This window comes from Pantherophis guttatus, chromosome 1 (assembly GCF_059756535.1).
Source record: "Pantherophis guttatus breed Tessera chromosome 1, ASM5975653v1, whole genome shotgun sequence".
NCBI lineage: Eukaryota > Metazoa > Chordata > Lepidosauria > Squamata > Colubridae > Pantherophis > Pantherophis guttatus.
Genome location: NC_142063.1, coordinates 67,296,125 through 67,312,406, shown reverse-complemented (window position 1 = coordinate 67,312,406; position 16,282 = coordinate 67,296,125). Strand labels below are relative to the sequence as shown.

The 16,282-nt window shown below is 39.3% G+C and overlaps 1 protein-coding gene across 3 annotated transcripts in view; it reads left to right on the top strand.

The window, feature by feature from the left end:
• The first annotated feature begins 1,021 nt into the window (after window positions 1-1,021).
• The window catches only part of CCDC9B (coiled-coil domain containing 9B), a 52,793-nt gene continuing 37,532 nt past the window's right edge, over window positions 1,022-16,282 (top strand). The window contains exons 1-4 of one of the 3 annotated variants that reach the window (XM_034417869.3): window positions 1,022-1,993; window positions 11,087-11,200; window positions 13,099-13,203; window positions 15,665-15,823. In XM_034417869.3, coding sequence (XP_034273760.2) covers window positions 1,973-1,993; window positions 11,087-11,200; window positions 13,099-13,203; window positions 15,665-15,823 — 399 coding nt within the window. In that variant the 5' untranslated portion in view covers window positions 1,022-1,972. Of the gene's footprint in view, window positions 1,994-10,239; window positions 10,312-11,086; window positions 11,201-13,098; window positions 13,204-15,664; window positions 15,824-16,282 lie in introns of those variants that run through there. The other 2 variants (XM_087875653.1, XM_060687465.2) reach the window with 2 other exon arrangements.

Sequence of the window (16,282 nt, the reverse complement as noted above, 5' to 3'; positions counted from 1 at the left end):
TACTTAGCAGGGAAGAATACAATTTATACCATGAACACACTATTCAGTTTAGAAACAAGTGCCTCTTTGAGAAACATATTTTTTTAAAAAAAGAAAGGGGCAAAATTCATATATATTGTGAAGCTTTTAGTTGATTAATGAAGATATCTAGAATAATATACTGGCACAGGATTTCATGACCATAGGCAACTAAGCAGGGATTGACTGAGCACCTGTCTTTATAACCTGCATAGCAGACTGACTTGCCTCTAAAGATGCCAGCCACAGTTGCCAGCCCAAACACCAGGAGATCTGTTGTATAGACCACAGTCATTAAATCCTGAAGCTCAGCACTGCCCATTTGTAGAACAAGTTCACCTATTGGGCTGAGTCATAAGCATATATTATCCCTTAGGGTGTTGGGATAACTAGGGAAATGTCTATACTATCTATGATTCCTGCATGCAATTGACCTTCATACCGATGTAGATTCCATCTGAATTGAGTGAAGGTGTACTGGGCACATCTGAACCTGCTCTGCAAAGACGCTGAAATCTTATGAAAGCAAACCAGGCTAAAGAAAAAACCTTACCAACACTTGTGCCTTTTCAACTTGCTATTAATGTTCCAAATTGTTTCATCCCAAAGTGGACCAAGGACACAGAATAATAAATTATTTTAAATACAGGATATTTTATGTTAATTGACCTGTCTAGTATGATTCTGTGATTTTTGAACGTAAGGAAGGTGAGGTAATCATACACTCACCGAATGTATGAAATGGAATGTGTCTTTACACCTCGGGCAGGATTTTATTAAATCATCCCAAACACCTGTCATCTGAAAAACTCTACCGTTGCACTAGTCAGATGGCTTCACTGCTTAAAACTTTTTACCTACCACACCGTCTCCAGTTCACCTTCTCCATCTCTGTTGCTACATCCTGATGCTAACTACCAAACAGCTGATGTGCATACAAGCTGCAGCAATCCAAGTCCACACCCACCATTGACCGTCTGGATAGTCTCCTCAGACATCTATTACTACCTGCATCCAGGCAGGATGGACACTTCTACCTCTCCAATTTGCAGAACCCTTTGGAGGTGCTTGTTCAACCAGTTGCAAAAAACCATCTGGATGGATGTTTATTTATTTTGTCCCATAATCTTCCCAGTGTTCCTGTCAGATGCTTCCCTAAGAACAACGTGCACATCATCTGCAGCATTTCGTTGGTCTACTTAGTTAGTTAGTCCTTCTGTCATAAAAAAAGGATCCGGTTAGTTTGATACAACATGCTCTTGAAAGCCAGGCTGGCACCTAATAATGATAGCATTCTTTATGAAAGGCTTGCAAACGTGCTCCTTGACAATCTGTTCCTGTGCCTTGCCAAATATAGACTTTTAGCTGGCCTGCCGTTTCACTGATCCTCCTCCTTCCCCTTTTTGAATGTAGGTTGGATGTAGGATTCTGTTTTTCTTCTCTAGGCTTCCAGCACCTCACCATCTCTGCTGACATAAACTTTTATCAGGGAACAAAAAAAAACCAGCTCTCAGATTGACAGAATCTTCCAAACGGTTGTGAGCATTCACCTAACAATCATTTGTATGTTTAGCCCACGATGCAAATAAGTGCCGAGAACGTGGAGTCTAGCTCTTGATGGTCAAGGATACCTCACTCTCCCAGTCTTTCCAGTTCCTGCTAATCGGATGCGCCATGTGGGGACTCTGACAACCAGAATTGTAAAGGTAATCACAGGAGAAGCAAAGGGTACGTACATTCTCACTGAAAGGCGAACGAAGAGGAGGACACAAGCGCTTTGATTGCCTGCCTCTGCTTTCGTATATGTGGCAGCCGGTGCTTTTGGCTGGGAGCCCAGGCAGGGCTTTTGTAATCAAAACATGATCCTGTATGCTGTGCAACCAGTACTGAGAAAGGCCGACGGATGGCTCTCCTCTTTTAGCCCTGCTGTGGAATCTGCCGAGCTTCACCTCTGATGTCCAAAATGCACCATTCTGTGAGTGCCGCCTTTGTTGTAACCGGGAGGGATGTGGGGAGCCATTCTTGCGTTCGGAAAAGCCAAGGAGTGACTATATTTTCTCTGCTTTTTTTCTTTTAAAAATCGCATTGTTGTCTCAGAGTCTTTTGTTTTCAGCCAGCAGATTGTTAGCTGGATGACTGGGGAGGGCAAAAAAGGTGGTTTTCCTGCAGTAGATTGTTATGGGACTCTCCTTCCAGGCAGGCAAGTTAGATTCCCTACTCCCCCTCCCCAAGGAGAGGAGAGACTGTATTTTTAGCAGAAATCAAAACAAACCAGAATGCTGGGTAACGAAAGATGCTTCCCACCCAAAGACTAGGAGGCTGGAGAGGATGCACCCATCTGTGCAAAGACTGGCAGTGCGCCACCTGAACCTGTGAAGTGCTGGGCTGAGGTCCTATCCTGTCACTTCCCATCCCCTAGCAGTCCCCCCCCACCCCGCCAACATCTCTCTTTCTCCCTCATACCACAAACAGCTGATTTGGGAAGCACACCAGGAAAATCCTAGTCAGAGCCATAATCTGAGAAAAACATCAGCGACTTTCGATAGTATAGAGTCAGTGGATAGGGCAAAATTTCTGTGAAACTTTCCTTTCCTACTTCATGCTTGGTTTTGACTCCCTCCCCATCCCCACCAACATTGTCTGATATTAATAAAGATATCTCTGACTGATAGGTTCTCTCCCCCTCCTCATCTTCCAGTGGCCTCTAGGTTTTTGTTTATTTCCCCCAGCGAGCCAGCAAATAAGCTTTCTCATTCACAGCCACTGCACGTTTGTTCTCCTAGAGCCATTTATAACTCCCTGCCTGAATCACTGTACCATACGGCTTTCTGCCAGCGAGGGCAAAGGGGGTGTCACCTTCCATTTCCAATGCCCACCAAGCCAATGTTCTTTCCAGTAGCTTGGCAGCAAGAATATCCCCTGACTGCAACACAGCAACAAACAGCCAGAAAGAAAAAAATGCTGACTGTGTGGCAATGCCTGGATCAGTGTGCACCAATCAACGAGTAGCTGGATTTAATACAGGGCCTCAAATTCTGGGGCATTTCATTTGAGTCCTTGTTCTCATTGTTTTGGCTCCTGCTGCTGCTATCTCTCTGTGAATCTCCATTCATTGGCCCAAGTGAATAAATAAATAAATAAATAGTGGGACATGCGATCTCAGGCTGAAATACTGTATATCCTTCTTTCCTGAATAGAAATACTCCTGTTCAGTGTTACAGTAATAATCAGCTAGTTATAAATGTGGCATTATACTACATATATATCCTAGCTGGTTAGATGCAAGAACAGTACTTTGCTTGCAAGGTAGTCTCTGGATTGTAGAGTCTAGTTTGGGCAGAAAACTGTGAGAATCCTTGAGGTAAATCTGGTTTTTAGTTGCACTTGTGGTACACTGGCTACAGTAGACCAAAAATAGCTAGTGCCGTCATCGTTATTAGTAGGAAATGTTGTCTGCGGTAGAGGTACCAATTTATCAGTTAAGGCTCATAAGCTGGGCTGCATCTTCTCCATTTTATTAAAAAGTTTTATCTGAAAGCCTCAGTTGACCAATACGATGAGCAATGGAGTCAATATCTAAAAGGCCCATTTAGCTATTACCATGATATTAAAAAGTTTGGAATGCAAGAGGGATATAAATCCCTGGAATGCAAGAGGGATATAAAATATAAATCTGAATTCACCAATGAATGAAAAAATATGTTGTGTGTGTGTGTGTGTGAGAAAAAGCATATAAAAAACCTTGAATGTGTGTTGTCTCATCTTGAAGCGAAGGTGTAGGTTTATTTGTGAATGAAAAGGCTAATATGTGTGTCAGAAAAAATGAATTTGTTTACTCCAGGTTGTTGTGGGTGTGTATGAAAGTAGAAATCCGTAGGTTAATTATAGCTGAGTGTTACGCTTCAGTGAATAACAATAAAGGAAAAGCCAGATATGTTTTTTTGTAAATATTCTGCAATAGTCTGAATTAATGCAATCCAGAGAGAACAAGTGATTTGCAAGGGTGACATAAATAGGTAGGTGGGAGTGAGACAAAAATATGAAGAATGAGCTATTATGAGACTCAAGAATACATGAAAAAGGTGGCTGGTGAATATCTGCTTAGAAAAATGTCTAGAAAGGTAATGAGTAGGACAGTGATGGCGAACGTTTTTGGCACCGAGTGCCGAAAAGGTCGCTTGGAAACTTTGCGCGTGCATGCACCAGTGCTCATTGGGGCCGTGTTCTAAAAAAGTCAAACTTCCAGGTTCTAGCATCCATGCGCGCCTAACAATCAGCTGGCTGGCGTGAATGCGCAGGCTGGTTTTTGGCACTGCTGCGCGCATGAAGGAATCATGCTCCGGATCATGCTGCAATGATTGTCGGTGTGAAAAACAGTCTTAAATCAATTTTTTCCATGTCATTGTAACTTCAAACAGCCACTAAATGAACTGTTGTAAGTTGAGGACTACCTGTGTTTAAGAACTGTATGGTGAACCAAGAAGAGAGGGTCACGCACAGTGGTGGGTTTCAATTTTTTTTACTACCGGTTCTGTGGGTGTGGCTTGGTGGGCATGGCATGGCTTGGTGGGCATGGCAGGGGAAGGATACTGTAAAATCTCCATTCCTTCCCTACTCCAGGAGAAGGATACTGCAAAATCCCCATTTCCTCCCGATCAGCTGGTACTCGGTAGGCAGAGAATAGATGGGGGTGGGGCCAGTCAGAGGTGTTATTTACCAGTTCTCCGAACTACTCAAAATTTCCTCTATTGGTTCTCTAGAACTGGTCAGAACCTGCTGAAACGCACCTCTGGTCATGCATGAATGAGTACTGAGTGATTATGGATAGGCTATAAAAGTAAATAATCAGTGTAGTGATGTGGTTTGACCATACAGGGAGGAAGATGGAAGATCAAATTGCAAAACAAAACCACAAAGGAAGAGTGAACAAATTTAGAGAAAAGAAAAGTCGGAGAAAATTGTCATTCAATGGAATTAATTGTAAAACTCCTTCCATGGCAAAATGTTATTGTTTTGAATTCTTTTTTTTTTTTAAATCTTGTTAGGATGGAAATTTGAAAATTGGACACTAGAGGGAAACAGAAGGAACTAAAGATTACAATTAAAAGAGAAGTACACTTAAATTTGACTTACTAGAATGGAGCAAAATATATTAACATTCAACATATTGAAGTATATTTTTTGAACAGTGGATCGAGAAAATTAATTTTAAAAATGTCTGGCTCTATGGATGCAGTGAATTTAAATAATGCTATGGAAGAGGAAGAAGACTGAGACAGGCTACAAGAATAATAGGGAAAAAGATGCTACACTGGATATACAAATGAAACTGGTTGATGTCTTAATAATTAAAAGGGATATATAGATAACAAACCTAAAAAGTGACCTGGATAACTTTCCTATATTAAATTAACAAAAACTACTTGTTAACATTTTGAAGAATTTTGTGAGAAGAGCCACGAAACAATGAAAATAAATCAAGTTCTAGGATATTATTTGAAGGAATTAAATATCAAGATAGTTAAAAGTAAAAGGAAGGAATAAAAAGTAGGTTTGTTTGCTTCCAGAAGTTGTGGTGCTCCAACACTGGAGATTTTTAGGAAGAGTTTGGACAACCCAATCTTCTCTTTTCTACATTTTCTTTTATTTTTTAGTTTGCATTAATTTTTTATCTTTTCATTGTAGCCTTTAATAAAAATACTATAAAAATATTTATGAATCATTTTTATAGACCTCCAGTGCTTCCATTTCTTCTACAGTAGTGTTTTTCTTGATATCTACTCTGTCCAGAGGTGGGTTCCAGCAGGTTTTGACCAGTTCTGGAGAACCGGTAGCGGAAATTTTGAGTAGTTCGGAGAACCGGTAGTAAAAATTCTGACTGACCCCACCCCCATCTATTCTCTGCCTCCCAAGTCCCAGCTGATTGGGAGGAAATGGGGATTTTGCAGTAACCTTCCCCTGGATTGGGGTCGGAATGGAGATTTTACAGTATCCTTCCCCTGCCATGCCCACCAAGCCACTCCCACTAAGCCATGCCATGCCCACCAAGCCACACTCAGAACCGGTCGTAAAAATCTTTGAAACCCACCACTGACTCTGTCCCTGAACATATCCAGCGAAGGTGACCTGCTCTTTCTGGCAGTTAGTTTGTGTGTTGTATAGTCTCAAAGACCAGCAGGAATCCTATGAACAGGATTTAAGAAAATAACCCAAACAAAGCATAAGCACAGCAGCAGCCTTTTCCTTATGTTCTTCAACAAATATTTAAAAATATATGGTCTCCAATACTGGAAGTAATATATATGACTTTCATAGGTAGGAATGTAAAAGAATTATGAATTCCTAAACTGGTCAAAGGAGTAGATTTAGTAGATAAAGGGTATTTCCAAGATAATCCCATCGATTCTATGACATTCCATGAATTTTACCATGACTTCTGCTGGAAACAAATTTGGGTATTTCCCATAGTCCAGGGGTGAAATGCTCCTGGTTTGGACCGGATCGCCCGATCTGGTAGTGATGGAGGCAGGCGGTTCGGAGAACCAGTAGCAAAATCCCTGCCCCCCTTCATGCCCAGCTGAGCCGCACAATCATCAGAGGCTTTTTTTTTACTTTTAAAAGCATTTTTTCTACAACCTCTTTGGCCGAAAAAATGCTTTTAAAAGTAAAAAAAAAAAGCCTCTGATGATCGCGCAGCTGAACTGGGATCACCAAAGGCTTTTAAAAGAAAAAAAACCCCCTTTTTTTCTTTTAAATGCCTCTGACGATCCAAGTTGAGTTGTCTGATCGGCAGAGACTTTTTTTCTTTTAAATGCCTCTGACGATCAGGCAACTCAGCTTGGATCGTTAGAGGCATTTAAAAGAAAAAAAACCCTTTTTTTCTTTTAAATGCCTCTGACGATCCAAGCTGATTATACCCTGATCCAAGCTGAAAAACGTCAGAGCCTTTTGAAGGCATTTTTTTACAACCTCTTTGCCGAAGAGGTTGTTGAAAAAATGGTTTTAAAAGTTAAAAAAAAAATTGGCCATGCCCACCCAGTCACATTACCCCCCCACACCAAGCCACGCCCACAGAACCAGTAGTAACAAATTTTAGATTTCACCACTGCCATAGTCCCATTCAGGGGGGGTTCTGCTTACCTTTACTACCGGTTCGCATCGCACCCGTGCTTCTGCGCATGCACAGATCACCTATGATGATGTCCGGGTCAGTGGATGGAGCCTCCTGCCGGTTTTACTACCAGTTCTTGTGAACCGGTCCGAACAGTGGAGGGCAACCCACCACTGGTCCCATTCCCATAGTCACTTGACTGTTAGTAGGAACAAAGTTTGACTAGCATTTAAGTTTCCCCTAACAAAAAAAAAGCCTAATGACTTTTGAAAAGCCTGACTCTTGGCTTTTTCTTCCTTTTTGCAGTCTAAATAACCCACACGTTCACAGCAAGGTAGATCAGGGCTGTCTATGGAGATTCTTTGTGGCATTTCCTATTGGAATGACTACTATATAGAGACCACACAGGACCTTGCCGGTTATCTTGGCAAGGTCTAAGAGACCAAGTTCAATCACCATCCTTTCAAGTCAGGACTCAACCCCAAAGAGCCATTACTAGTCCTCGTTGGCTTTTTGATAGTGGGGAGGTGGGCACCTTCAATTAGACAAATCCCCGAAGATTAGACACACAACTTCCTTGGGTGTCTAATCACACCTGGCCAATACAGTATTCTATTCAATTCAATTGTCCTCTGGCAAGATTTCAGAAATGGCTTGCTCTTGCTTTTTTCCTACGACTGAGGGGGAGTAAATGGCTTAAGATCATCCAGCTGGCTTTGTGCCTAAAGTGGAATTAGAACTCCCAACCTCCCAATTTCTAGCCAGATGCTTTTACCACCACAACTGGTTCTCAGTCATCATTAGAGATAAGGAAATCTCAGAGGTTTAATTTGCTCAATTTCTCATTTCTTGTTACATCCCATATGACCCCTAAAAAAAAAAGACCTTTTTAATTTTTATTTTTTTTAGATTTCTATACCGCCCTTCTCCCGAAGGACTCAGGGCGGTGTACAGCCATATTAAAACACATAGATTTATAAAATTTAGAACCAATTAAAATCGAATATAAAAATTTGGCCCGCGAATTAAAACACACATACACCCATTTTAAAAATTCATACTAGGCCAGTCTTCATACTTTATGGCAATTCATGTAGATTTTCATATAAATGTCTCCTAAAAGGTGCGTTTTTCTAACATACACATCTTTTGTAAATGATTTCCCTTAATTTAATGAATTTCATACACATTTTCTTTACAATCTTTGTTATATTTGGTCCTTATATGGTGTATACATTTCATGTAGATTTCTAATTATGAAATTGCTTTGCAAAACTTAAGGGGAAATGTTGATTTCAGGTTTTAGCTTCATCTAGGGTTGTGAATAGATTTCAAAAATTCAAATAAGGTAAGTCTGCATTAGCATGCAAATTGAACATCCTCTCTACTGTAGACAAATACCAAGACCTTCCTATATATGTAACAGACTGTTTTCTATATAACTTTAATAACTACCTCTGCACACAGTCACAATATTTTTCACTCTTATGGAATGTGGTTGGGCCACCCTATATTTTTGCATTATGCGGCATTAAAAAAGTATCCTTCACAATGAACATTGCTTCAGTTCCATTCTGCATATATACATTGCTAATACTCAGCTTCCCATTTTATGATACATTGCCTGGAGCTTATCCACATAATGAATATACAATAGATTTTAAAAATATCTGACCAAGTAGTATTCAAATCATGTTTAAAGCAGTTGCAGAAAAATGGTCATGAAAATTCATCAGCTTGCAGAAGTGACCAATTCACTCTTCTTGCAAGCTTGATGGAAGATAATAAAGAACCTTGTATTTCACTCTCCTGCAGGGAAAATTATTCAGCAGAAATAAAATTTGCATATTAAGCTGAAACTCTGTCACCATCAATTTAGGCATCTTTTTATTAAGAGCCAGGCTTAGAATTAAATGAAAAATATGGATGTGAAATTTTCAGAACTGACCAATCATGTTCCCACAATTCTGTAAATCAGAAAGGGTCTCATTGCAGCCCCTAAGACTACCTGGCTGTAACCTATTTGGCTTCATAAATCTCCTGGCCATCTCTTATGCTTGTTTATTTCTTCACTCTAACATTTATTTAAGGTGACTACCAGACAATTACTCTGAGATAAGATGGATTTAATAAGCAGCTTTAGAAATACAGGTGCATTTCATAGTAGGGGCTTAGCAGTTTGACGCACATTCTTTGGGCAGGTTTAAATTTTTTTTTATTCCAAACAATCCTTTACACTATTCCTTTTCTGCTAATCACTCATATTTTTAATCAGAGATTTTCTTTTTAGCAATTTTTAAGTCAACAGTACATTATATTTCCTACCTGGTGACCACCTGATGTACGAGGAACACAAGTTCCAGATTATTTGTTTGTTTATTTACATTTATTATAGCCACTGAACGCCAATATGTAACCTGTATAGGGTTTGGGGAACTTTTCCTTACCCTGTTTTAGTTTTTTGGTTTTAATATGACCCTTCTCCTCCTCAATTTTTTCACCTCTCCCTATTCCCTTTTCCACCAGTGCAACTGAATTTATATTTAGATATCTTTTTTCAGATGTAGGTACCATCATGTAAATTTACATGGTGGAATAAGGGCTCAAAAATGAATAAACAAATCAGTCATTTAAAAATTGATTCACTTTTATGAGATTGCCAGAACTTGCAAGATTTCAGTCTTCTCATCCAAAATCCCCCAAAGCTTTAGTATTATTGCCCTGAAATCTTCCAAGACATTTGCCTAGAACCCCATCTCACCTGTACTTTAGCAGTTTGTAAAACTGTTGGATGAAGTCTGTTTTAATGGCCTTACTAAACATCAGGAGGGAAAGGCACATCTGGATGGCACCAGCACCATTGCTTGTGCTGTCCTGTAAGATTTTTGTGTCAGGGCTCACAGTTTTTAAGTAACCCCCAAGAAGAACCTATAACATCTCCATAATACCATTTGGCCACTGATAATATCTTCAACAGCTAACAACTTATTCAGGTCTGTCAAAGAATTATATCTGTTGGAGTCACGGGTGGGTTCCTACTGGTTTAACAACTGGTTTGCTGAACGGGCGCTGAGCGCATGTGCACAATTTTCAGAAAATTGAACTTCCGCGTTGCTGAGAGCAAGGAAAACAGCTGAGGAGTGGCAATCCACTCTGCTGCCGCTTTGGAAGCAGAAATATAGGTGAGTATAATGCAGAGGCAGGCGGGCCCACTTCAAAGAATGAGAGAACCGGTTCGGTCACGGCTGAAGATCAGAACTAATGGTTTGCCCGAACTGGTCCGAACTGGTAGAAACCCACTACTGGTTGGAGTTAACCCTATCATTACAGGTAGTCCTCAACTTACAACAGTTTATTTAGTGTCCGTTCAAAATTACAATGGCACTGAAAAAAAGTGACATGACTGTTTTTCAATTATGACCTTTGAAGCATCCCCAGGATCATGTGATCAAAATTCAGATGCTTTGCAACCGATTCATATTTATTACTTGTGTCCCAAGGTCATGTGATCATTTCTTGTGACTTTTGACAAACAAAATCAATGGGGAAGCCATATCCACCTAACTTATCAACTGCAGTGATTTATTTAACAATTGTAGCCTTAAAGGTAGTAAAATGGGGCAAAACTCACTTAACAAATGTCTCACTTAACAACAGAAATTTGGGGCTCAATTGTGGCTGTAAGTCGAGGATTACTTGTAGTTACAATGCTGCTGGGGGACAGCAATGGAAGTTTTCTTCTATAATGGTACTTTTATACATGTTTTTTTTTTAAAAAAAACAAGGTTTAATTTTGTTCAGAATGAATTACTGAAGTACTAACACGTACTTGCTATTGACATGGCCTCAGTAGAATGAAAGATATCACACTGGTCATATAATAGCAAACAGAATAAATAATATTCTGTGTTATTGGCCATTAGTGGAATGCCACTAAAGATTCTCTTTGTATTTTAGGATGTTGCTATGGATGATGCAGTGTTGCAGAAAAAAGAAGAAAAAGATGTTGAACTGGATAAAAAAATTCTGGCTCTGAGGAAGAAGAATGAAGCTCTTATGAGAAGATATCAAGTATGTATGAACTCTAGCTTCTCCTTTCTAATGGTGTTGCTTAATATACTGTAGCACTAAGCACTTAGACTTATATACCACTTCACAGTGCTTTACAGTCCTCTCTAAGCAGTTTACAAAGTCAGATTATTGCCTGCAACAATCTGGGTCCTCATTTTACCCACCTTGGAAGGATGAAAGGCTGAGTCAACCTTGAGCCAGTCAGGATCGAACTCCTAGCATTCAGCAGAATTAGCCTGCAATACTGCAGTCTAACCACTGCGCTCATAATGTGGTTTCAAATCCTTTAGTTAAACCTTTGATTCAATTTATAACAGGTTGATTTGAAAGCTGTATCTGTTTAATTACCACAAATACTTTACAGCTCAGTTGGTGGCAGCATAGTTACTACTGGGATTGGAATTTCAAATTACCTTTTTAAAACAACAGTTCTTTACAATAGAACTGAAAAAATATTAAAAGTATATAAGAATCACATTTTAAAGAACCAAAGCAAACAGATTCACAGGTTCCTCTGCTACTGCCTTATCCTTCGTAACGTCAACTCTTAATTGCTGTAAAGTTATCTTCAGGAAATAGAACAATTTAGAACAATTAATCAGTGGAATAACTTGCCTCCAGAAATTGTAAATACTCCAACACTGGAAGTTTTAAAGAAGAGATTGGATAACCATTTGCTTGAAGTGGTGTAGGATTGGTTTGTCCTGATTGGTTAGCTCTGTAGCCGATGTTCTTAAGAGGGAGCTTGAAACATGGTTAGTTTCTCTTTGCTGACCATTATTGTTTCTCTTTGCTGACCATTATTCCTCTTTGCTGAACATTACTGCTCGTTACTGCTTTTTGCTGTGTTTGCTACTGTCTGCAACTGTTTATTGTGTATGACTACAACGACTAGTAAAAAGACTTTGTTATTGAATTATCCCTGGACTATTGTTTTACTATCTACTGCTTTATCTGTGTATGACCTGGACTGTTTATTGGACTGTGCCTTATTACTATTTCCTGAAAAGTAAACACAACTCAGTGTATCTGTGTGTTGGCTTTGTTTATTCGCAACTTCTCTCAATCGCTTTCATGTGCACACCCTTGCTGCTCAAGGGTTGCTCTGTGAATTCCTTAAAATTGGCTGTATATGGATAGCATACTTATCCATTGATATTTTGACTATGGTTTATTCATTAAGCCCTTTTTCTAGATTAAGGCAATATACTGATCCATGAACAAAAAACATGAAGTATGTCTGCACAACATGCTGATTAACTGTGATTGGCTAGGTTGTGCCATGTTGAGAAGTGAATAGTGCCGGTTTATTAATGTGGAAGGCAGAGTCTAAAAATTGGGGTAGAGAGTGGTCCTGAAGATCCAGGATATTCAACCAATGACAATATGGGGGAAATGAAACTAAATTAATGTGAGTTTTGCTGGAACCTATAAGCAGTTGTGTAAAAGCAAAGCTAACAATAGTCTACTGGCCTAATCCCATTAGAAGAATCTCCGGAATATATAGCTGTAAGTCTATTGTTTCAGGGCCAAGGTAGATGTTCCACCAGCCACACAAATTATGCAAATGCCATGTTATAGAGATAATAGCATGCCCAGGGCCCACAAATACAGATCACCAATACACTGAACTACAAAGTAGCTAAGTAGCCACGTTTTAGCTGAGCATGGTTGTGCAAATACAGATTTTTGTGATTTTTACATCCAAGCACATGAGATAATACAGTAGCAAAGCCTTGGTGTGTATGTATATTTAACGACAGCAATAACTCTTTGTGGGGAACGTATAATTTCTTAAAGCTTCTTTATGTTTCTCCCTTGACAACGCTGTTTCTAATGTTCACTTGCTTTACTGTTGGCAGCTGACCTGGTAAAATTTTTAAATGTCACTTTTTCAGGAAATAGAAGAAGACAAGAAACAAGCAGAACGAGAAGGAATGGCTGTCACTTCAAGGAAGGCTAGGCCAGATGGCCTTACCATCACCATCACCAAACCACATCATGTAAACATACTCTCCCTTTTCTGCTGAAAAAGAAATGTTGGAATAGTATAGGAGATTCTAGCTATATTAGATTATTTTAGTAACAGGCAACCTTTGCCTTTTTCCAAACATTCTTGCACTGTTGGGATGTGGTGATGTTTCAGTGTAGTTGCTCCTTTTCTAGTTACTGCTGGGCTCCAAGCTAGACTCCCACTAGCCTGTGATCCTGGTTGTTGAATGCAAGACTTCTTGCCAGCTTGTAAATAGCTGCCAATCTACATATGTCTCCTCCACTTCTTCATTTATAGGTTGTTTGTTTTTACCTTTCCTGCTACACACACCCCTTTTTCTATTTTGTCTTAGCATTTGTTTTTGTAAAGTCAAAAGACTGGATGGGGTGAGACTGCCTCTGGACATCAGTACATCCTTGAAAACATCAGGGTGTGGCTCAATTAGCCAGACAGCTGGAATACTCCTGAGAAAATGTAGGAGTGAACATCTGGATGAATGTGGGAAGTGCAAAGAATGTATTTGTGGTGGCTGCAGCTGCTTTTCCAAAGCATAGTCAGCAATCCCAACTTTACTTTCTCACATTTCCCAATCTAGTGCCTGCTATGTGTGATGGATTACTATTTCTATCATACTTCATCAGTTTCCATATACTGTATGTAAAGATGGAAGAAACTGGCCTGAGAAGGTGGGAAAACCTGAATAACCATGTTGCTCTTGGGAGAGAAACAGGGTAGAAAGTAGGAAAAACATTACAGAATCAGACAATGGAAAGTTTCTCTTGTAATGCTGCCAAGAAAACTATATCGATGTGTATATGAAGCTATCAGTAGTTGAGGATGACTTGATATTTCTTTTAAATAGAGATGGAAGAATTTGTAGTACAACAGAGCACCAGGTTGTGGGCAGTTTATATTGTAATAAGAAACATATAAAGCAGCAAGATTTAGGTCAGTCTCTTAGGATTTTTTTTTTAATATAATAGCAATAGGAGCACATAATTCTCCTTTCTCATCTTCTGCATAAGATCATGGACCAGCATGGAGGAAAGAATATAACTGGATATGCTTAATCTGAAGACAGATGACTGAGAAGGTCTATGATGGCACATTACAAATATCTGAAGGGGCATCATACAGATGGACATGTCTGAATTCCATAGCCCCAGAGTAACATTTTTTGTAACCTTAAATTACAAAAAGGGGGGTGACCTATCAAAATGACCTATCAATAACAGCAGGTTGATAGGAGAATGAAATATTTAATGAGGTGGTGAGATCTTCTTTTCCAGATGTGTTCAAGCAGGAGTAGGGCCGCCATCTCTCAGGACTCTTTCAATTGGGTTCCTGCCTGAACAGGAGATTGAGCTCCTTCTAACCCTGGAACTGTGATTCTAAACTATCTCCAGAGCTACTGCAGTCCTGATAATTATTTAGACCTTCTTCCCTAGGCTAATAGAATGTTACAGTATAAGAAAACCTGCAAAGTAAATGCAAAGACATACATATTGTCTCCACTAATTATACTTTAGACTTGTCCCCACTAGGGAAAGGCTTTCAAATTACACAACACATTTAAATAGCAGTAGCACTTAAACTTCACAGTGCTTTACAACCCTCTCTAAGCGGTTTACAGTGTCAGCATATTGCCCCTAACAATCTGGGTCCTCATTTTACTGACTTGAAAGGATGGAAGGCTGAGTCAACCTTGAACCAGTCGGGGTCAAATTCCTAGCAGTCGGTAGAATTAGCCTGCAATACTGCATTCTAACCACTGCTCTCTTAATATGGTTTCAAATCCTTTAGTTAAACTTTATAAAACTCTATCCTTTCTACTGCCTTATTTATTTCTTCAGTTTATTTATGTATTTATTTATTCACTCACTTGCCTGGTAGTTCACCACAGTCATGGTGATGATAGCAATAGCACTTAGACTTATATACCGCTTCACTTTAGAGCCCTCTCTAAGTGGTTTCCAGAGTCATCATATTGCCCCCAACAATCTGAGTTCTTATTTTACTGATTTCGGAAAGATGAAAGTTTGAGTCAACCTTGAGCCGGTGAGGATCGAACTCCTGGCAGTCAGCAGAATTAGCCTGCAATACTGCATTCTAACCACTGCGTTACCAAGGCTCATGGTTTTCTGAAACAACTCAATAGGCTATACAATCCATTCCACGCAACTGAATGGCCACAATTCAATTTATTTCCTTATCACTCTAACACATTTAGCATCATCAGCCTTTGATTTTGCATTGATACACATGTGGTATCATTTTGTTATTTATTTTTTCAGATTTGGGGCTGTTCTTCAATCTAAACCCAACCCCCCCCCCCAGTGTTTATATTACTGGCAAAGAGAATGTTGGGGCAGAATTTTCTTAGATAAGTCCATATTTCAGTAAAAAAAAATTTAAAAACTGAAAAATAGTAGCGCTCCTAATTTTTGTAATCACCTCCCTTCCATTTACAGGAGAAAAGGATTGTGAACGAGAAGTGGGGAAGCAGTTGCTCTTCTGCCTCAAGCTTTGGGGTTGGTAGTGAGGAAGACGATGAAGAAAGTGATCACGTCTTCACATTCAGGATGGGGAAACGGGTTCAGTTGGCCGTGACCATGGACAACAAAGGCAAGGTGGGTCTAAAAATAAATAAATAAATAACTGTTGAATCTTTAGAGATGGCATTGCAATAAAGTAGTTGGGAAAAGATCTGTTGCTTGCTTTCCTACAAACAAAACTCTGCCCACTTGCCTTTCGTATTTTCCCCTGTTTTTTCAGTTCTCTCGGATTTTGTGTTAATTTTAAAGATCTTATGTATTCAGTAAAAAAAAAAAAAGCTATTACAGATTTCTTTGTATGTGTTTCAGCAGCATCACAAATTCAAGAACAGATATTAACACATTAGATTATGCTATAAATACTTTAGCAATGCCTGCTTTTCTTTAGTAGCTATCACCTGGGAATTAATTTCCATTCATAGATATACTGTATCATACTAGATTAATTACCTACTCAACTTTATTTAATTATTACAGTGCTTGTGACTCTGGGAATTATACAATAAAAATAAAAAATGAAAATAATAATCAACA